Below are 23,461 nucleotides of genomic sequence, written 5' to 3'. Positions count from 1 at the left end.
TGATTGAGATGTGTTTAAGGCATTTTTTTAGGTTACATTACGGTATTACATATCATTTAGCTGACACTTTTATCCAAAGCAACTTACAAAAAGTGCAGGTTAAAAACTTTGAGTGGGTATGACATTATAAGAATTGATGTAAAATTAGTTGAGAGACTTTTGTAAAATAAATAAAGATAACGCTAGCTCCAGCAGTTATTTAAATAGAAGCATCAGTGAGGTTTAGGGAGGAAACTGGATGTGGAACATTTAAGAAAGACACTTCAGGTCTGGTAAAAGTAATAAAAACAGAGTTTCCTGATATCATCCAGAATATAAAGTAAAAATGTAGTGAACAGTAACAGAAATAAATATAGATATTTTTTTTAATCATCTTAAATTTTGATTCGGTAATAGCAGCCCCTCTGACGTCATGGTTCCTCCCCCCGCTCGCCCATGTCTCTGGGTCTGTCCCGAAGCCTCAGACTGGAATTATCCGGGTGAAAGGACACAACATGCGGACAGCGAGGCTCCAGGCGGCCGCGGTGCTGCTTCTGTTCGCCGCAGTGTGCGGGTCGCGCGCGGAGGTGATCGATGACGTCCTGGGCAGCCTCTCCAGAGGAGCATCCTTCCTGGAGCAGCAGCATGAGCACATCAACCTGGACGGAGTGGTCGGGTTCCTCATGCTGCAGGGTAGGTTCACACTGCAGCTGTGGGACGACTCACCTCTGAGACACCTTGTTCTTACAGAAGCATCTGCAGCTTTCTGCGTGTCTGTCTCGAGTGGGTTCAGTTAAAGTGGGACAATGATTTCAGTCTTTCAGATTATTATTCCTAACAGGCCACGGTGGAAATGAACTACTCAGGAGAGACTGGACTGCCTCAAATCTTATTGCATGTCTCTTAGTAACTGAAGGAACTAAAAATGAAACAAATCCATTATGTAATCAAGCTACAACCTTTGCATGATGATTAAATGACAGAACAGTCCATACTATTTGAATGGAAGAGGTCACACCCCACGGGGACTGTTGAATTATTCCTCTCCAATAATAATATCTGAAAATATCCATTGTTTTTCAGTAAAAGTATAATAGTTTAAGTAGAGTAGATGTAAAAGTAGATGATATGAGCCTTTCCCAGACATACCAGTATCAATTGAGGCGATATGCAAACTTTTTACAGAATAAACAATACAGAAGAAAATGTAAACTTACATTTTAAAAATATGTTTTTTTTCTTAATTCAGGTTCTATATAATTGCCTGTATAGATCAGCTATTGGCCATAATTAACTGCATTTGGGTATCCAGGTTTAGGGAAAACCTCCTCCAGATATTTTTCAGCATGCACTCTTTAAAAAACATAGATATGTTTTTGAATTTGTAATACACCATTAGAAAAACCCACCAAACCAATCAAACACGCAAATATTGGCTGCAACTAACAATCATTTTCTTTACCAATGTAATCTGCTGATTATGTTTTGATCAGCCAATTTTTTTGTCTATTAAATGTCAGAAACATAATTTCCCATGAACCAAGAGACAAAGAGACCAAAGCACAAAAGATTTGTAACGCTCCTGATTATTCTCGTCTGTTTTGTTTCTCAGCCGAGCTGAAGGAGGCTGTTCGGACATGGCCTCACACTGACATGGTCAGCTGGGCTCAGAGAACCTCCACCGTAGCACTGGTCAAACGTCTTGACCAAACCTTTGAAAAGGCTGTCGCTGCCCTGCAGCAGAATGACCCCAAGTACTACAGAGGTGAGACCTTCACAGCTGCAAAAATACTTTATCTCCGAGAAGTCTTTGTGGTATGATGTCAGCTGCAATGGAAGAAACCTCCCAGTAAACTCATGTTTGGAGTAAATCTACAAACATTTCTTGATACCTCAAAGTGGAAAGTTATTTATATGACAGTGTACATTTGTTTATATAAATTAATTTATTTTAATTTGCACTTGCATATGTTATATTGGCTCTGTGCTATTACTGGGAAAATATAGGACTACAGGAACATAAGACTCTGGGAAAATAAGAATAGGTTATAGGACCACGGGAACATTGGACATTGGGAACATAGGACGGGAAAAGCAATGTATCTGGGAACATTGGACTCTGGGAACATAGGATTGTAGAAACATGTGACTATGGGGCACAGGACTGTGGGAAGATAGGACTTTGGGGACATAGTACTCAGGCGTTAGAGCGGTCGTCCTCTAACCAGAAGGTCAGTGGTTTGATGACTTGTGTATGTTTTGCAGAGTTCGAGCCCTTGCTATCGTGGAGTTTCTACTTGATTCCTCAGGAGTGGAGCTCCACAGATCCCAGCCTGGTCTATCCCTCCACCATGACCACTGAGTGTTATGATGAGCAGCTCAGTGACAAATGTCTGACCCTGCTGCTGGGAACCTGGTATGAACACACTCCAAACAGAAAGAACAACAACACACTATAGCTTGAGTTTTTTAAATAAACTATTGCTGTGCCTGTTCTAAACCCGTCTGTTTGTAATGGGCTGTATTTTTGTTCTGTGGAGATACTGCAGCTTCTACATCATTATTCCCCATAATTAGCTTGTCCTCCTCAAACAGTTCTACAATATCTGTCACTTTTTTATTGTCTTATGTTGGACGTTCACAAGGTTTTTATAAACATTCTAGGGTGCAGAGTGAAGTTTGAAAACTTAGCATTCGTCCTACCTGGTTTATCTCTAATGAAGCTGTTCTGTGTCAATGATCAACCAGATTTAGTTTTTGGAACAATTGTATAGTCAGTAAATTTCATAACATGGAACTGAATTTGCTTGATTACTGTTCACGTATGTGGCTTATATATACATTTTAATGATTGATCTAAATGGTGCTATTCTTTCATAATTGAATGTCGGCTATTTCAGAAGTCTAATAAACAACTGACTTATCCGACTCTTCTGACAATTAGCAAGAGAGGAAGTGATTCTATGAATGTTTTTGCCATGACGGACATCAGCACTCGCAACAACCACTAACCGTGAATGTCAGTGTCTCAGTCCGATCTGGTGATCTAAAAATGTATCACATTATCAAAATTATCTGGCGGGGATTTGTCCTGGGGGCCACCAGTTGCCAACAGATGCTGTAGTTTATTTGAGGACGTAGAAAAAGACACGTTTAACTCAGTCTGCAGACTAAGCAAATCGAAGCAAATTCAGCACTACACTTCCATCGGGAAGCCAAGCAGATGAACAGTTCTCGAGCTATGTGTTCCACATACAGACAGACAGAAGGACACATTTCTAGAATTAGTGGATGGATGAAAAGTTAATGTTGTGAGGAAATACACCTGTCTAAGTCAAGCTTGTCTATCTGAGCAGGAAGATGAACGGGACGCCCTGTATCGTGACCAAGCCCTGTCGGGACACCATGACTCAGTTTGGTTGTCCGCATTACTCCTTGTCCCACCAGCTGCTCTACTTCATGATTGGAAAAATGGTGAGAAGCACATCATCACAAACTATTAAATCACTGAAAACATTGAGGAAAGCATGGCTATTTTTTTTCAAACTCACACACCCTGCTGTTTCCCCCCCCTAATGGGGATTCATTCACTGCTGAAAATAGTCCCCTACAAACAACAAAGGTGCATTGGCACAAGTGGATAATCACGTTAAGGTATCATTATACCATGGACAAACAGAGGAGGTCTCTAATCTATGGAGCCCAAAACTCAACAAATATTGAAGTTATTATACCAAGATTTCACAGTACCCGAAACAATATTGTACCTTGCCCCTTTAACTGAGTACCAAAAAAAGAAAACAAAGAAACTAGGACTCAAACAAATTATTAAGAGAAAAAACTAATTTGAATCCAGAGGCCCAATAATCTAAATAAAATCTTAATGTGGGAAGAAATAGGGACAGTCCAGATCATGCATGAAGGCAGTCCTATAAAAAAGACCAAGGTTAGTAAATAAAAGTTTCATCACGCTATCATGCCCTACCTTTATTTCATTACAACAGAACCCAAACCCACGCAGTTCTTACGGTCTTGATAAAATTACAAAACAGGGAATTAAAAAAAACGCTGCTGCCGACCTACAGACACAAACGCTGCTGTACTCTAGGCTTTATGGGGAAAATTGCATTTCACGTTTTTTTGATGCAATTTTTTGGAACATACCTAAGAAATAATGTTCAGACTGATTAAATTATTCCATTCATGGGGGTTTTAATTTAAATCATATGGGCACCCCTGTTACATATGGTAATAAGTGAGCGGCTGTTTGAACAAATTAGAGTTTTTTTAATGGAACATTAAAAAAACATATTATATACATATACATATTACCGGTGTTTTTAAAGATAAACAATTAGAGCTGAGACAGACCAACACACATTTGGTTTGGAAAAATATAGAATATCCTCTGATTTATTCTATAATTCAGAATAAAACAAACAAGCTGAAAAAATGAGCATTTCTTTACTTTTCAATGCAATTAGCTTTTTAGATTTTGGTATGTCCTCTGTACAAAGTGTATAATATGCCAAGGCAATTTCCCAGAACCTGGTCAGAAAAATCTTGCTCTGGTCAGCAAAGGGTTGGACTGACTGAATAGCAACTTATATAGATAAAGCCATTAAATGAGCAGAATGGTTGCTGTGATTATTACCATGACTCGACAGACTTAATGTGGGGATCCAGGTTAGAGTCTGACCTGTGTGTTTCCTCCCACAGAGAGGCTGCACTAACCTGCTGAAAGGCGACACACGACCGACTAGAGCCAACATGACGGAGAAAAACTACCAGAGGATCTTCTGCTCCAACATGATGAAGACCAACCTGGACATCATCAAAGATGGTCTTACCGAACAGACAGTCGACATCTTCATTGAAAACAGTGAGTGAGACGCTCACGCTATTTAAATCACTGTCTTCCAAAAAAGGTTTTATTCCATTTCATTTATGTCTTTGTTACAATGTTTACGTTCGATTTAGTCAGTTTGGGTTTTACATTTTAATGTAGGGAGCAGACTAAAGAATGTTGTATGAGCTTATACCTCCTGTCGTCATCAAATATGTGAACTATATACTCGACAGTGATTGGTTTGTAGACAGACGTGCTTCTGATGTAAGGCAGCTATTGGTCTTTCTATTTGAATGAAGACAACTAATGTATCAGTTCATTTCATTAATTTGATTGCTACCATCATATCATTGTGGTTTTGTGACCAACATCATGAACTTCAGGTGCAGTAATCAACACAAGTTCCAATGCACCAAATTAACGACGTTGTTTTTCAAACATTATATTATTGGAGGTATAGGCTGGGCAATTAAATGTAAACGTGTCAAAACCGATATTTATAACCTTTAACTGACTTATTCTTTTTCATGTTGGTTAATTCAGTTAAAACTTTCCCCAATGCCTGCATTCACGAACTGTCAGGTTTCCACTAAGTTCCGTGTCGTATCATCCTGCGGCATGGCCTCTGTCCTCACTCCCTCCCTGACCTTCTCTCACTTTACATATAAACAATAAACACCAACGCTAATCAGAACTTATTGGAGCTCTAATTAGTGGTGAAGACTACAAGCAATCCTACGAGACGTTTGTTTTTCTTCTTTTATTGTTTATTGCTGTCTCAACTCCCTGCAATTGGTCCGAACTCTCCAAACAAGGGTTTTCACACTGTAAACCATCCCAACCATGCTTCTGTTTGATCTGGACTGAGACCACCTGTTTTGGTTAGACAACATTTTGATGAATTGGTCCTTCAAACCTATTATTTTGATTCGGACTTAACTGAAAAGTCAGAAGGTCTGGACCACACATGGTGTGAAAGAGCACTCTTTACATCTACGGTTAATCAGATGTGGAACTTTGTCAGACATTTTTACACATTCTTCTATAAATAATATATTTATTTAGATTTCGCAATTTTTGGTGTATTATATTTCCCAGGGATAATTGAAGGGTCACCAACTTTGATCTGCTTTGATCTTTTTCTGAGATACTGGAGCTCATGTCAGGAAATTCTTGAAACACTGGAATCTGAAGTGTTGTCAAATGTATCTGTCTCACTCATTGGCAGAATCTTGTTGTTTTGAGGACAAAAAACATTTTAAGGTTCAATCTGAAGCTATGACATTGTTGAATTATAATGAGAGATTCAGCAGAAACAGTTTTGAAAAATGTATTTGTTGGTTTCTGAGCTTGAGTCCCTCTGTTGTCTGTCGACAGTCCTGATATGTGGATTGGCTGGTTTCTCTGACTTCTACAAAGCGGATTGGCTGCAGCACATCCTCAGGCTGCAGGACGAGGAAGTGGGCTGCTTTGGGAGGGACAGTGAGTGTTTGAACAGAGTGTCATGCACACACTGCAATTTCAGCAGGAAATTATAATTTGTTTAGATTTTTATTTTCATAAATGTGTATTATTTAATTACTAAACTTTCTCTTCATTTAATTTCATTTGTTTTAAATTAATTGGAATTGTTTCATTTATAAAAAATTTATTTTTGTTTAATTTAAATTTTAGGTATTTTATTTAACCAGCAGCCATAATGATGCCATTCTATTCTCCTTGTAAGAGATCATTCAGAGTTCAGTTCAGGTGAAGAAGCAAAAATAGCTCAGACAATATTTCTGTCCCTGTTCAACTCAATTCTTTGATTTATTTTTCAACGACTAATTTCAAAACACACGAACCCGTTCAGTCTGAACAACCTTTCATCTTGATTCAGCAGCTCATTGTTCACATGGCATTTTCAGCATTACATTTTTTTTCTAGCTTGCAGTCTGGTTTACAGTAAGGTACAGTTATCAATGTTAGCTCAGTGGTTCTGAGTCTATTCTGCCTGATCTGTGTCTTTAGTTGGTATAGAGTTTGTGTCACGTGTATAATACATAAAGAAGTCCAAGCTTATATCTACCAATAGTTAACTTACTTTTAATACTGGATCTTTAAAGGGGATGGTAAACGTAAGCTTACTTTTTATTTGGAAGGTGTCAACAGCCTGAAGTATTAAGCATTTATTTTAGATGCTTTGTGCAAGATAGTTGATTTTCTCTGCTGTGCTCTGTTTCCTCAGAGAGCATCATGTCTCAGATCATTGGAGACGAGCTGCTGGAACAGATGCAGCCGCACAGGAGAGTGAAGAGGAGGGAGAAGATACTTCCAGGTCAGTTTGAGTTTGTGTAATGTTCTTTGAGAGACTGATTGATCTAAAAAGAAATGCATCTCGCATTAGAGTTGAAGGTTTTGTTCCTTGTGACTGGTCAAGTACATATATTGGTGGGACCTGGATACCGCAGCACCACTCCATGATAACTACTTCATAGACTCTGACTCCAAATTATGTCAAAGGTGCAAGATGGTGGAGACACGTCCATCATTTACACTTTATGATTACAACCCAGGTTTCTGAGACGATTCATGATCCCTAGAGGATAAACATAAAGATAGATATTCCCCTCCCACAGCCTTTAAGTTAGTATATGCGGATCCATCAAGTGTATTCATAATGTGGATTTGATCATTTTTGGTAGTTGGAGGAAGTGGAGATGCATTGTCCATCTTAAAACATTACATTGCAAAGTCTTGTTCTGGGGGGGGCTGTTCCAAACCAAACTAAACCAGTATGCACTTATTAAGAACACCACACTTACACGGGGTAGTTCCTCTACTTATAAAATAGCCTCAGTGCTTTGAGTCATGGACTCCATGAGATGTTGGAAACATCTGCTCCATGTACACTGGCGCATTGAACAACTGTTGTTTTGGTGTTAACAGCTTTTTACATGAAGCATTTGACTATTTTCACAAATTTTTCTTTCATCCCGTTCTCTCTCCTCTCTTGTTTCAGATGGCTGCTCCAGTCACATGACAGCTGTGGCTGTTGGCGCTCTGGGAGGATACCTGAACTATTACCTGACTGAACAGGACATAACGAAGAGGCCGCTCTCCTGAACGCGCACCCAGCCTCACCCTGCTGCGACACCCGGGGTTGTAAACAGAATGTTGTAGATCATCAGGTAGAGACTCCCAACACAATATTTTGCTTTATGAAAATAGATGACAAATACTTAAGATTCTGTGATGGGGCTGCACAAAATGGAAATTAAAGAGATTTTCTTTTTTATAATTTTGTTGTATGTTGTATTATATGCTTATAATGAACAAGAAGTTCAATTATCCATCTTTTCATTCCTTCCTACAGCTAAGAATGTAATTAATGTATTAATGTAAACAATTATGCCTGAGGAAAGTGGTGATTAAGTAGGTGCTCACGTGGTCATCATGTTTTTCCATGGAAAGTAATGCTCTGCATTTTTGGAAATTTTGACACTTTTTTTGGAAAAGTTAGCCTATAACAGGGAACTCAAATGTAGTTGAAAACAACACTAGGCAAGCTCAGCTGGACCCTGGATGCCAGTAACGTAAACCTTTGACTTTCTGTTCTTTTTTAATGTCTTTGTCATCACTTAGCATATTGATATCTTGTAACACTGAAGCCATGTTCATTTTAATACCAAGTTTATTTGTATACAGTAGTCTAACATTTACAGCAGTGAGAGTAGGATGCATGTATGTCCACACATACATAGGGTGTCATAGGGAATACAATTATTTTATTCAACATTCATGTTTTTTGTTGTTCAATGGAAGAACCCATTAAAGTTCCACTCACAAATAGATTAAGTCAAAAAAGTCATTTAAAATGTTTTGTATTGAAATCGTCTGCTTATGACAAAACAAAATGTTTATATTTTTGTCTGTATATGACAAGGTAAATACAGTAAGTATAAATTACCCCAAAATTTCGAGTTTATTCCCGTTAATTCCTATGGAAAGTTTCCAACTTTGAATATTCCTTGAATTTTGCAACCCTAGTGACAAACAACCGTGGTTGTCTCCTGGTTTGTAGTTTGCTGTCATTGTATAAAGAGGGCAGGTGTCCGACTGATGGTTTTCAAAGTGTTACAAACAGAAACAGTGGGAAGGTGCGGAGTAAGGAGCTCAGTGATCAGGGAGTCAGTGATCAGGGAGTCAGGGATCAGGGAGTCAGAGGGTCACAGAATATGGGATCAGGGGGTCTAGGAATGCCCGTTTGCCCATTGGATTGGACTACTTAGGCCTTTTACAGACAAAATTGTGATTCTGACATTTCTGTAACAATTCTTAAGAAAAATAAACAGTCAGTTAACAATATTAAAAGGCTCAATGGAACATCCCTGTTTATGAAAACTGCTACAGCTGTGAATAAACACATTCATTATTTCACAGGAAAAAATTGCAGGGCACTTCTTACAAACATGAAAATCTTTATTGTTCTTAAATACATTTTTTGTTATTGATAATAATGTTATGAATAGTATAGAAAACACGCTCACCAAAGAGGATATACGCATGAATCATGAATGTATTAAGGTGAACTTTAAACAAAGTGTTTATGTATTTAATGTTGAGTAGAATAAACAGCGCTAATAAAAGAAGCTCATCATACTCTGCACAGCGAGTATTACTGACTATTACTGTAAGAGCTGAGATCACTGAACCAGACCTCCTAATGTCTGTTCTCTTAACTCTTCTGCTTCAACTCACCCTCTCACTTCTTTATAGAAGCTTCCCTGAGGTGTATAGTGTTGATTGTCTCTGGCTTCAGGTTAATTATCCGTGAGTCGACTTTATTGACAAAATACCATCTCTGGCTGACACTGTGTGATGATGTCACTTGTTCCAGCCAATAACATCATAGAACAGCGCCTTGAGCAGTCGAGCCTCGTAGGTGACGGTGTTCTTGCCGATGTGAATGTGAATCTCCTCCAGAGGCTGCTCGATGATAGCCGGCACTTCCTTCCCGTAGACTAGAGACGAGAAAAACAAGCAAAAAGTGAAAATCATCAGTTCAAACTGAGCATGACCAAACATCTAAAGACTCATTACTGCTTCCTAGATGCACCTTCCTAGGTGCTTCCTAGAAGCTCAGTGGTATTGGCAGAGGGTGATCATAGTATCATTAAAATCAAAAGGGTTCCACTTCCGAGGGTTCATGAACGGGCCCAATAATCTGCGTTGTTATCATAGACTGTAAATAAAGATGGATGATGCCTCTCCATGTCCTCCTGTTCTTCAGAAATGAAGCTAAATGGAGTGTATACTGCACCACCCACTTGCATTGATGACGTTATCTGGAGCTCTAGTCTGAGTGTGATAACGACTACCTGAAATGACACAAACCATCTTTGAGATTAAAATTATGTGATCCATATCCCAACGGCTAACATGGAGGAGGCAGGGTTTACAACCTAAACAGCAGCCAGCCACCAGGGGGTAATTGAGACACTTTTGCCTCACTTTTGGGGAGCCGTCAAATCGTTCCTTTTAAATTACAGTCTCTGATTTAAAGTGTCTAGATATCATGTTAACCCTTTTTAGTCTTATATATTAAATTAACAATTTCACTTCTGTCTCTTCAGTTAAGTTCACTTTAAACAGTTACACCCATAAGGGGCCACTGAGTTCATCATTGTTCCAAATTAGATAATCACAAGATGCATCATCTGTCCATTCACACACAAGATGTAGAAACACAAGTGAGGTCTCTGAGATCTACATTTGCTTCACATAATATAAAAAGTTATTCAGGACTCGGTGGACAAAATGGACTCTATCTTTTGTTAAGAAATGTAGCCTGTCGTTTCTGTTTGTGTGTGTATGGCTCGCACGTGTGTGTTTGTGTGTGTGTGTGCATGCTGCTCACCCTCGCAGTGCTCCAGGAATTGAATACACTCCTCTACAACAGCGTCCCTCAGCATGACCATGTGTTTGGACATGTTCTCCAGCAGAGACAGGAAACAACGCTTGGCGTAGAACCATGTGTCCGTCCCCAGCTACACACACAAAAAAAAAAACACCTACTTTAAACTCACATAGATTTGTCATAGTTTAAATTATGAAACAACTTCAAAAACATCAAACTCTCTTTGTCTTTCTAAGCCTCAAAGTTGTAAAAAGTGCATTTGAAAGAAAACCAGAATTCAGACACAATGGCCAGGTTGGGAAAAGTTGGCGTGACTGCTTGTCTCTCCAGGCTTCACATTCCAGAGCTGCTCTCTGCTTGCACTGTGAGTTTGACTCTGTGGTGGCGCTTATTGTGAGGAGGAGAGGGAGACACGCAGGATGACGGCTTGTGTTCTCAGCTGCACCTTCAGTGGACTCAGCTGCAGCCACAGTCTGCTGTTGAGACTGGACCAGATCAAAGGAGCCTCTGAACCTCAGAGGAGAACTCAGCAAGAGAGTTCCTGCAGATGGTAACTGACACCGAGTCATATTTGTCTTTCAATTGTGACTCTGAACTGATTCCTCAAAGTTGTATTTAATATCTATGCATAAATCAGCCTGTGAAACATCCAGCACCACTGCCTTTGAAAAATAAAAACCAAACAAATTATCTTGCAATGAATCGACCTGAAATTTAAAACTCATAAAAAAAGGCTGACCTTCTTATTGTACGGCTCCAGGCTCTTGATAACACGAGAGATGCCAAAGTCGTAATTTCCCTTGGCACAGTACAGCGTCCTGAAAGAGAAACACAATTTCAGTATGAAGCTTCGACACAGTCCAAAAACCTCTTTTTTTAATAATCATCTACCTCCAACCGGTTTCAGAATGAAGTGGATTTAAATTTAATCTGTTACCCACAGAATAAAAATAACTTGGAGTATTAGGCTTTGAGATTAACTTTTGACCTCGGAAACCTCAGTCTGCCAGGAATTGTTTAGCAGGGGGTCCCAAGTGCAGCAGCGAGGTGGATTCAATCAAAAAAGCAGCAGAATTTATCGAAAATAAAGAAAATAAACTAAGGGGCAGGAAAATAATGGGTGAAACTCAAACTATAAAGGGAAAACAAGGCAGGATCAGGAATTTGACAAAAGACAGAACTGAGGAGTTAACTTAAAGGTTCAATGTGTAGAACCAAGTGGTTCGAAAGTGAAGGTCTGAATGTCCCTGGTGTCCTTGTACTTTATCGTTTGCAGATTAATTATTGCTGCCTCAGCCACATTGTGGATCGTGATGGCAGCTGATCGTGGATTATGATTTCAACTAGATTGCTTAGATATAAAATATGCCTACTCACATATACCTTTATTATTGTAAATACCTCTATCATTACAATATTGTAAAAGGGTTTTTAGTAGTTTTTCCTTACTCTTGCTGAGTGTTAAGGACAGAGGATGTCACATCTCATTAAAGCCCTATGAGACGAATTGTGATTTTTTCTGAATATGGGCTTTACAAATAAAATTTGATTGAATATTGTCATTACTGCTCCATTCATCCTTGTAAGACATTTTGTTTTGTACAACATTTTTTGATTCACTTCTCCATTTATGTTACACGCTGTCATCAATGTGGTGAATATTGTTATTTTGTTGATGTGCCCTGTTACAATCGGTATATATGAATGGCCCCCCATAGAATAACTAAGTTCTAGGAATAGATGCACTGTATGAATGTGTGTGTGAATGGGTGAATGTAAAACTGTACTGTAAAGCGCTTTGAGTGGTCATCAAGACTAGAAAAGCGCTATATAAATACAGAACCATTTACCATTACCATATATTGCACTTCTGTCCATCCTGGGAGAGGATCACTCGCATGTTTCACTCTCTGATGTCTCTGCATTTTTTTATGGTAGGTTTTCCTTGACCAACACATAATTATCAATACAAGAACTCACCCAATAACCAGGTTTACGATGCAGAGGTGGAAAACCTTCTTGTCAGGGTCGTCATAGGAAATCTGCTCCTCCTCTTTCTCAATCTTCCTCATCAATTCCTCAGCCTGTCATACCAGGACGACATGATGAGGAAACAGGAGAAACTAGTTTATACCGTTCACTTCAACAAAGAATGTTAATTAGTAAAGCAAATACAAGTAACCGCAAAATTGTACTTGCATACTTAAACATCTATGTAAACGTAATCTTTACAGAGAACCATCTCTTTGTGTGTTACAGTGTTTTAAACACACTAACAGGGAAAGGACAGCATTGTTGTGTTAACCACTTTGTACAGTACCTCTTCATTCTGGCTCGTCATGATGTAGGACACACACAGGTTGGCCAAGACCACAGCGCTCACGTTCAGGATCTACATCGGCGCATGAAAACACAAACACACACACAAACATACACAAACACTGTTAAACTGCAATTAACTTTGGAGCCAACACCACTCATTTTTTGTTTACTTTACTGAACATTTCCTGTCGGCACCAGAACCAGAACCCTTGGTTAAATCTAGGTTACGTAAAGATTAAATATAAGGGAGTAATATTATGGTTGATAAGTTTACATGCTCCAATGTTCAGAAAAGACATCACTTTTCACTTTCAGCCTCTGTCTAAAACACTTGGTTGTATCTCCGGTCTCTGTTATGCCCCGACGTTTTTTTCCCCCTATCGGTTCACCATAACCTTTACCTTTGACCACTGAAATCAAATCAGATCAGAGTCCAAGTGACAACCAATCAAAATTTGAAGAAATTACCTCGAGGCACTGTTTTGTGAAGCCACCGTGACCTTGCTGTTTGACCTATCAGCACCAAAATCGAATCAGTTCAGTCATAGTCTAAGTGAATTGTGCCAGATGTAATGAAATTCCCAATGGGCAATCTAGATATATCCCATTCACAGAAACGTGTGCTCACTGTCACCTTTGACATCCACGTACCAAAATCTAATCAGTTCATGTTTGAGTCCAAATTAAGAGGCCAAAAAAGCGTTTTGGAAGTTCCCTGCAAACTAGACATCTGACCTTTAACCACCAAGCTCTAATTAAGTCATTCTTGAGTCCAAGTGAATGTTCTTGCCAGATTTACTGAAAGTCCTTTAGGTTATTCCTGATATATCACTATTACAACAACAGGAGGTCACGTGACGTTAATCTTTTTCTACCTTCAACCGACAAATCTCCTAAATCTTTTAATCTTTGAGTCCATGTGAATGTTTGGACCAAATTTGAAGACATTTCCTCAAGCTGATCTTTAAAAGTAACGTTCAAGAAAAACTAAAATACTTTGTGAGGCCACCGTAACATTGACCTTTGGCTATCAAAGGCAAATCAATTAATCATTGAGTCCAAGTGAATGTTTTTGCCAAATTGGAAAGGATTCCATCAAGCCGTTCCTGAGATACCGCGTTCACAAGACAAAAAATACTCTTAGTGAGGTCACAGTGACCTTGATCTTTGACAACTGAATTCTAATCAGTTCATCCATGAGTCCAAGTCAATGTTTGAGAATGTTTTAAGGTATTGTTGAGCTATCCCATTCACAAGAATGGGACGGATTGATGGAGAGAAAGACGGAAAGCCCTAAAACATAATGCCTCTGGCCACTGACTGGGCTGGAATAAAAGGACCTGCTTAACCCAATACAGAAAAGAAACACTTTAAAAGACTCATATGTCTCTTTTAGGATGCAAAGTCTTATAATGGACTGTGCTCACGAATATACCCTCATACACCCTAGCATCATCTCAAGAAGTTTAAATAATTCAGGAGGTGAAGAGAAATGAGGAACAGTAAGGGTCTAGGAGCCAGAGGAGCCGTTGCCAGAAATGTCAGAAGCACCACTGCAAAGAAAAAACAAACAAAAACAAAACAAAACACACAAAACACTGCAAGAGCGAAAAATGATCCAAACAGATGTGAAGACACTCAACAGAGCTGTTTGGTCTCTGTTTTTTACCGAAGGTTTGCACTTGCAGGGACACTCCTGAATGTTACACTGCTCCACCTGCACAGAGAGTCACACCGTCAACATTTCAGCCCAACCTCTGACTGTCTGTGGTGCCGACAGGTGAACGACTCTCCTAAGTCTCTCCAAACACATTTATTTACTTCTTTGTGATCACGCATCCAGAAAGCACTCACATTATCGTAGTGCTTCTTGACGATGGGCTCATAGAAGCCGATGGCGTCCTTGTACTTGTTCTGCATGAAGAGCACGTGGGCCACGTTCAGCTTCCAAGTGTCTTCCTCATTACAAACCTCCACCGACTTGTGGAAAATCTTCTCCACCATCTGGAAGTTCTCCCGGTTCCAGTAGATCTTGGCCTGAGCCATCAGGACCACGATGTACCTGAGATGAGACGCCACAAATCAGACAGGATTGACGGAGCAGGAAAAAAATCAGGTGGACAGTTGCAGTAGAAAACAGAGATAGATGCAGGGAATGACAAACAAAAGCTGCCAGGAAAACTGACAGTATTTTCAGTCAGTTACTCAATTGCAGCAGGAGATCGTACCCTCTCACCAAAGTAGCATACATCAAGAATAGATGTTAAGTCTAAGGAGTCGGAATGAAAGCTGCTCCATTCTCCCTATTCCAAGTCAGTGAACTATCACACCTATTTGTATCAAGCTGAAAAAGTTGCACAGTGCTGATTTAACAGTGAGAAAAATATGTAAAGAGCGTGGGTGTTTCTTTCCATACTTCTATGTACACATTGCATTTTGTTTAGTGTGTGTGTGTGTGTGTGTGTGTGTGTGTGTGTGTGTTTCTGTGTGAGTGTATCCCTCTCACTTTTCCTGCATCAGTTCGCAGTCGGCCAGAGCTTTCTTCTGTGCTTCCTCATCTCGTGCCAGCCGGGCTTCCTGCACCTTAGATAATTAAAACAAAACAATATAATCAGTAACAGTAAAATTGGTCTTATTATTGTTGTCGGAAACTGATTAACTGAAAGATAAAGCTGTTTTTGCACATGACATATGTTAGATAAGTAATACTTCAAAATTAAATGAATACCATTGAAATATAAATATACGTACAGTGCAACACATAACAAATAAAAAAGATGTAAAGAAAGTACTACAAATGCTCAGAGTGAAAGAGGAGGAAGAAAGTAAACAACCTGCTTGGCCAATTTTCGCAGCTGCTCGGTCAGTTTGGCGTTCATCTCGTCAAACTTCCTAAACGCCTGTGATAGAAACAGACAAATAATGTCAATAAAAATGTGAAAAATATTTCTGATTTTAATGAATGAATAAAAAATAACACAACTAAGCAATCTCATAAATAAATCCAAGAAAAAACATTTAGATTTGAAAACAAAATGTCTGAATCGAAATCTTAAATTAAAGCTGCAGTGAGCTGGATTTGTTGTAAAAACACTAACATTATTAAAAGTATTAAATAACACAGCTTTAATGTAATAGTTGATACTATCTTTACTGTACCTCCTCTGGTGCTGTCTGGCAGGTTAACAAGGCGTCAAGAAACTCGTACATGTACTAAAAAAAGGACCAAAACATGTAAGCTTTCATGTGGATCAGTCACTGGGAAACTTTCATGATTATAAGGGAGAGGAGAATCTGGCAGTGTATAGATGTAAAATTACCCAAAATCAGACCATTCACAATGAAACTGTTAAAACTAAAATAAACTTCGGCTTTTAAACATTCCAACATTGCATTTTATGATAGTATAGTGCAAAGTTCTGTGTTTACAGAGATTGTTAAAATGTATATAGATCATTATGTGGAGGGCGGTGACACATGTAGGATAATATATATATATATATATATATGGTTTGTAGAATATTTACTTTGTTGAACTGCACAAACAGCATGTTTCCTGGTCTCTCTAATTCTAACGATGATTGTGTTGTTTCAATAAATAAACCCACTGATAAATGACGCAGGAGTTTTTTAGGAGGGGGGGGGGGGGGGGGGTTGATATAGCAAAGAAATGATTAGTGTAGATTAGGACCCAGGGGGATTTTTGTTGAAACTCACCGGGGACAGGAACTTGTAGGTGAGATGGGCGTTCTCTGCCAGGACGTCAGCCGCCAGGTCAAAGTACTGAGGGAGGGAAACAGATTGAATCCAGCAGAAACATTAAGACCCACAGCGCTCTGAGTGTTTTCAGCTCAGACCCCTAAGAATACCACTACAAGTCCAAATCTTGAAAAACATAGTGGTAATCCTTGTGTGGACGCTATTTGCGGTAGAGAGGGGGCTATGTGTTTGAAGAAGAAAGCCATGATAATTCACTGTCATGAAGACCTGTACTATCATCTTTCAGTATTACAGACCTGGTATGAAGGTTACTATGTGGACTTTTATTTAGGTAAAGAAAAGTTAAAAACATGAACAACATACTGTATATGTTTAACTGTCTGTGTGCATCATTATGCACAGAAGAAAAAAATAAAGGATGATTTAAAAGCTAAAAAACATTCAAAACTGAGATACCGCTCAGGGTCTTTCACACCTACCCTTCTATACTCTTCAGTTTAGTCACAACTAAATGAACAAAAAAAGGTTCCTCGGACCACGGCCCAGATGAACTGACAAAAATGTTGGCCGACCGAAAATGGTAGTCCTAGTCCAGATCAATCTGCAGCTCGATTCATTTCTTTTACTTTGTGCACAATTTATGGGATAGCTCGGACTTTCAGATCAATTGCATGAAATTGAGACCAATATAAGACAAAAAAACTGCTGAAGCGGCTCACAGGAATGTTTGTAGTTTTTACAACCGATGATACAACGTTTGTCGACGCGAAAGTTCATTGGAACTATAGTGTCGTCCTGAAGCCCACGCCATGTATTTAAGATTCTTTTAAAAGGGCTTAACAATGTTTAATAAAACAGTTTCCGGGAAGCCACACATGTTGAGTCAGTGGGTTCAGTGCACCTTCCAGATACAGTGCCACCTGCTGTGTACCTCGTGTTTGCAGTAGAGCAGCAGCAGGTTTCCGAAGGTGACGGGGGGGAAGGAGGGCTGCTGCAGCAGGAAGGCCAACTTCTCAAAACCCTCTGATGGCTTCGTGTCCATGTTAACCAGAGCCTGGTTGTGGAGCGTCACTGGGTCCAGCTCCTGACAAAACACACACAAACACACATAAATAATATGTGATACACTATTATTCATGCCTTTGTAAAAAATACTGAACTCCAAGTGTAAACAATACACAATTAGAAAAAAGAGGTGATTTTTTTAAAAGGAGCAGGTTTTATATGGATGACTCTAAAACTTTGTAAAAACAGAAGCAAAACTTGTATTTCATGTATGAAAAGTGAGTAGGTTAGAAGAGAAATCATTCATTCATTTTATTTGTTGGTCCTTATGTTTCCATCCTAATACTCACAGGATGGATGCATAATTTAATTTCACTAGGGGGCGCTAGTTGTACACCTTCTCCCAAGTTAAAATACATAACTATAACTCTGTGGCAGACTGGACCCATGACTGACGATCATAATGACCGTCATTTAAGTCTTTACACACCTATGTCTCTATTCTAATTATCTGTGAGTTTCTCTTATCAGACACAGACACACACATGCAAGCACCCACAGACACACAGGTGAGTTACCTCTTCGGCTCTGGGGGGCATGTCTGTCAGAGACTCCTGAGCTCTTTTCACTGCACCAATCGACAGGACAACAAAACAGAGGAGAAAGCAGAACTTTACAGACCAATTGGAGTTAAACAGAATAGAGTCAAGATTAACAATGATTATGAAGCAAGTCAACGATCAGCTCTGTGGAGCTTTCTTGCAGACATACAAAAGTTTTGTTTTTGCATTGTGTGTTTTCTTGAGTTTTGACCAATGAGTCTCCTTCATCATGTGACATTTATTGTTTTCCAGTTTGTTGATTTGTTGTTTGCTGTCTCTGGTCCATAGTTTTAAAAGATTTAAACGATGGAGACTGATTACAGAGTTTAAAGCTGTCATTTAAAAAAAAAAAAATTAACCTACATACAGGGTTATGGTTGAATAATAACATAACACAGTTGATACAAAGTTAAGTAGAAAATGTGAATTGTATTATAATAATTGGGTAATAGACGATTTGGCTTTGCTTTTGGGAGCTGTCAAAGATTCATCATTATTTACAGATGGATCATCCCTATAACCTTGGCTCAGATGGCCTCTGGCACTTTTACCTTCCTGTCTTATCTCTGTACAGACATGCTGCTGGTGTTGTAGAGAGGAGAACTTGGCTTTTTTTCCGGTTATGATTAATGTTGTTGTGAAGCTTGGCAGGGCAACAAAAATGTTAGCTTGTCTCCATGTAGGTAAACACTTTCCTGAAAACAGTTGTAGTAAGTAACATCTATGTATCATGATATAGTTCCCTGTGTTTCTATCTTTTTTCCAGATCTGTATGACTGGTTATTTAAGTGCAAAGGTGCTTGTTCTATTTTTTATAGCACAGAAAAAAGAAAAGAAAAGTTAACGTTCAGAGCCGCCTGATCCCACTGGATAAGCTTGTATGAGCAGGACTCTGTGTTCAGGAAAATAAGACCACTTGACTGATTTGTTTCATCATAACACCACCTTGTGGCCAGATACACAACAACAAATTCCATATATTATTATAATTATTATTAAAAATATCTTTGCTGGTTCGAAGCTCGGTCTGTTAAACCTCTTACTCATCTCTCCCTTCATCTGTCTGTTTTCTAAGTGCCACTGACTGAGGTTCTTACAGTTCTTCAGCTGATATTCGATGGCGGCTTTGAGGTTGAAGGCTTCGATCAGAGCCGTCTGTTGCAGCACCAGGGTGTTGCCCACGCTGTGGACATCGATGCCTTCAGTCGTCATCCCGACACTCAGCTCTGGTGCACAGACAAACCAGGACTGTTATAAGATGATCAAATACTGTGAATGAAACAGACTGATGTGGTTGATCTAAGGCGATAGGAGATAATGGCAGCGCCCCTGTAACTGTGTGTTACTACCTGGATGTTCCCTCATGCCTCGTTCTATGATCTCTCCTATGTATTTGAGGGCCTGAGCATAGTTCTTCAGGCTGTAGAAACAGAGAGCGATGTTGTAGGACAGCGCTGAGGGAGAGGACAAGAAGATGGACAAAGAAACCTTGATTAACAATTTCCTAAATATGTGATATAATAACAGTTTCAAATAAAATTGAATAAAGTGTAATGCCCTCCGCAGTCATTGCAGATAGTAAACATGTAATTAAGTAGCAATCCTGTTGGTGTATTAACACAAACAGACAAGAATCAAAAGAAAATCAGGAGTAACGTATTTTGTTTAAAAACAAAGTTTCCTCACAAAACTGAAAAAAACTACGAGGTTGATCTTCACTTTAAAAAGAGGCCTGATTAATGTTGGCCCCTGGTTCTTTGATCAGATGAGACCAAAATAAATGTGTTGAATCAGATGGAGTCCAGCATGTTGGGGCGCAAATATTTCACAACACACATTTCCATATCAGCCAACATAAACGCGGATACTGATATTTCTGTGAAAGACTCATATCAGTTGATATCATCTGTCAACTGATATATCAGTCAGGTTCTTAATTTTCTGCAGCAGGAGTCGATAGCTGTGTCTCAATTCGGGTGCCGCATCCTTTGGAGGCTGCATTTGAAGACACTTGCATTTTAGTGGTGTGACCAGACCTGAATTAAGACACTGATGGTGTGAGTAAATGTGTGTGTACTCATGTGTGTCTTTGGAAAACTACCTGGCACGTATCCCACAACTTGCAGCGCAGACATGATCTTCTTGCAGGCATCCTCGTACTTTCCATCCTGGTAAAGCAAACAGCCTATATTGTGGATGCAGTCTGGGTCATCCTGGGGCAGCTGCTCCAACAGGGACTGTGCACACAAACACACAAACACACACACAGTTGCATTAAGTTGTGCTATCAGTGTGTGTTTGGCTGCAGGTAGCAATGAACCTGCCTCCATTTCTATAGGTATATACTGTATGTATGCATGTATTAACAGATGTCGTGTGAGCTCGTTACCTTGGAAGCAGAATAATCCTCCTCACAATATTTGATGGATGCTTGAAGCTTGACCATCTATGCCAGAGAGAGAGGGAGTGGTCAAGATAGAGAGAGAGACAGAGTGAGGATAAAGGGATGAATTGAAGGTAAAACAGGGACATGACATGAGCCCCGAGAGCTGGTTTGACTCTGGGGCAGAGAAATTAAGAAGGAACAACTTTTAACTCTGATTCAAGCTCTCATCCATAATTAATGTCCATGACCTCTTCTCACAACAAGGCTTCACCTCTTCATGGACATTGTATAATATATCTATTCGATTTGATCATATTGACAAAATTAATTGAATTCTGATTAAAGGCTCTGCTATTTTGACTTCCTGATCATAAAAACAGCTTCATAGATATGCACATTTTTGCTAGCTTTTTTTTCATTGGTTGTACTTTTCTGGCCGTGAAAGAATTATGAAAAATTTGAATTTGTTTGCTTTGTTTGCCTTTGAGCGGTGATGAAGGAAACAAAGTTAAAGATTTCAATTTAAATAGGTTTGAGTTGTCCTTGTACTGTTAATCTGAAACAGTGATTAGACAACTTGGACAAACCACAGACTGGATATATAGACAGTTGACATGTCTAGAAAGTGTGCGTGTTGTACCTTGGTGTGACTGCTGGTGTTGTCCAGTACGAAGGAAGCCTTATTCGCCTCAGGATAAGCACCAGCTTTGTAGAGGGACTGGGCGTAGTACACTTTGTAGTCCTCCACCTCTGGGTGCAGCTGCGTGAGCTGCTCATAGCACTCGGCAGCGTTGATGAATTCCTGGATGTGATAGTAGCAGTAGCCCAGCAGAGACAGAGCTGCCCTGGACTACAACATAAAGCAAGAGAGAGATACACCAGCGTTCATAAAGTATCGACTATAAACCAGGAGGTATGCTGTTGTCATAGCACTAAAACTGTTCAAAATTAAATATAAATCAGCACAAAGAAGTGGTTGTTTGAACAAAGAAAGCTATTGATATTCCTTTTTGATTGATTTGACCGTTATTTTCTTGATTATTTGATTTAGCATTTGTCTGAAAATCCACTGTTATAACAAATATCCTGGAGGCTCAACATGATGTGTTTGTATTATGGTCACAAAAGTGGCACTACAGCTATATTATCCTTTATAGATTACTGATTAATCTTGAAGATGGCAGAAAAACTGGGGGAAAAAACAAATTAAAGAAGCTGGTACAAGCTAAATTTGATTGTCTAACTAACAGTCACAGCTGTATCGCTCAATGCAACTGAGCAGCTCTTTTATTGTTGTAAATATACCTCCGCCAAAGATATTATGTTTTCACCATTGTTCGTTTGTCTGTTGTATGCAAAATTCAACAAAAAAACATGTGATGAATTACCACAAAAACAGGGGGAAGGATCCGGTACAGGTCAGGTAAGAACCCATTGGTGGATCCAGGACATTTCTATATCTTGCTATCAAGGGCAGTTTTTGACATTTTCATTGATTTCCCAGAGATTAATTTACGGATCTTGAGTTAAAAAAATAAGCACATTTGGAGGACTGATTTCTATGAGTAGGTGAAATTTAATTTAAGGGAACTGTTGGACCTTGGCAGAGGTAATAGCTCTAATAAGTGCTGCAGTTGTTTTGTGTCAGTCACAATTTTATTGTATTGTGTAGTACAGTAAATTTTACAAGTAAAAAATATTACCCCACACTTACCTTGGTATGTTTTTGAAGCTGGCCGTTTAGGATGTGAATTGCATCTAAATAATGCCCATCTTTAATCTAGAAGACATAAGAGAATGGTCAGATCCTTGAATTCCCCTCAATTATAAATCGTTAGCACTGAAATGTAAACGCGCCTGACATCAGATCACTGTTGATATGCAGCTAAGATGAAGTTATGTGGGAAACTGGATCAGATCTCATTCACACAACATTGTGTTCATTTGACGAGTAACGGAGTAAACTCTCATGATTCGATTACGTTACACATACTTGACTGACAAATACAGAAACTGACCAATTTACGTCTAAATGACTTTCAAACTACTTGATTTGTTTGTGTTATATCGATGCCGAATTTACATGCTGTTCAAACTAAATCCCGGAAAAGTCTTATCTGTTGTGTGTGTGTTTCAATAAGCAAGAAGCAACAAAACATCACATATCTGAGCGCAGTTTGGTTACAGTTAACTTCGTTCAGCACTAAGCTAGGGCAGCTAACCTCAGCTCAGACACTATTCTCACCAGTTTGTAGATGGTGGCCGTGTACTCTCCGTCCTTTATAGCTGCCATGGCTCCAAACGAGCCGTTTGAAAGACTACAAACCACTCGAAACCCTGTATATCACCACACATTTAAACTTAGCATCTGGCTAGCTTCTGTTTACGGGACGGACAGAGCGCATAGGGGCTGTAACTTAGCAACAGAGCACACCGGAAACGAAAACTTGACAGACGTTTCTAAGAGCCAATCGGTAAGGGGAATGGATTTACGTAGACAGACCTTTTATTTTTTGTCCCTTAAAAACCTTTATTAGACACACAGGCTACACTTCTTTCTTTCTTTCTTTCTTTTTCTTTCTTTCTTTCTTTCTTTCTTTCTTTCTTTCTTCCAGAAAAGCCTTAATACGTAAAAAAACATGGAATTATGAAATAATCCAATACATTTTATTGTTTTTCTTATTAGCCCATTGCTTCTG

General features: G+C 39.1%; 2 protein-coding genes across 3 annotated transcripts; one reads left to right on the top strand and one right to left on the bottom strand.

Moving 5' to 3' along the window:
• The first annotated feature begins 494 nt into the window (after positions 1 to 494).
• Positions 495 to 8,698, top strand: c16h16orf89 (chromosome 16 C16orf89 homolog). The gene is made up of 8 exons (XM_053444255.1): positions 495 to 672; positions 1,592 to 1,744; positions 2,245 to 2,395; positions 3,336 to 3,453; positions 4,699 to 4,861; positions 6,206 to 6,310; positions 7,056 to 7,145; positions 7,830 to 8,698. Exons 1-8 carry the CDS (start codon positions 495 to 497, stop codon positions 7,931 to 7,933), a joined length of 1,062 nt encoding a protein of 353 aa, XP_053300230.1. The 3' UTR covers positions 7,934 to 8,698.
• Positions 8,699 to 8,708: 10 nt separating this feature from the next.
• On the bottom strand, positions 8,709 to 23,183 carry flr (fleer). 2 transcript variants are annotated; one of them, XM_053444253.1, is made up of 20 exons: positions 23,008 to 23,183; positions 22,477 to 22,542; positions 21,403 to 21,612; positions 20,766 to 20,822; positions 20,478 to 20,613; positions 19,726 to 19,830; positions 19,474 to 19,602; positions 18,353 to 18,402; positions 17,701 to 17,853; positions 16,767 to 16,832; positions 16,209 to 16,262; positions 15,884 to 15,949; positions 15,556 to 15,632; positions 14,904 to 15,111; positions 14,719 to 14,766; positions 13,048 to 13,119; positions 12,708 to 12,811; positions 11,467 to 11,545; positions 10,728 to 10,857; positions 8,709 to 9,831 (listed from the first exon to the last, which is right to left on the bottom strand). In XM_053444253.1, the coding sequence occupies exons 1-20, from the start codon at positions 23,053 to 23,055 to the stop codon at positions 9,695 to 9,697; spliced, it is 1,995 nt and encodes a 664-aa protein (XP_053300228.1). In that variant the 5' UTR covers positions 23,056 to 23,183; the 3' UTR covers positions 8,709 to 9,694. The 2 variants fall into 2 exon arrangements, with proteins under 2 accessions (XP_053300228.1, XP_053300229.1); XM_053444254.1 differs by lacking the exon at positions 14,719 to 14,766.
• Positions 23,184 to 23,461: the final 278 nt, after the last annotated feature.

This window comes from Pleuronectes platessa, chromosome 16 (assembly GCF_947347685.1).
Source record: "Pleuronectes platessa chromosome 16, fPlePla1.1, whole genome shotgun sequence".
Taxonomy (NCBI): domain Eukaryota; kingdom Metazoa; phylum Chordata; class Actinopteri; order Pleuronectiformes; family Pleuronectidae; genus Pleuronectes; species Pleuronectes platessa.
Note: the sequence above shows the minus strand (reverse complement) of the source record. Positions and strands in the feature narration are given on the sequence as shown.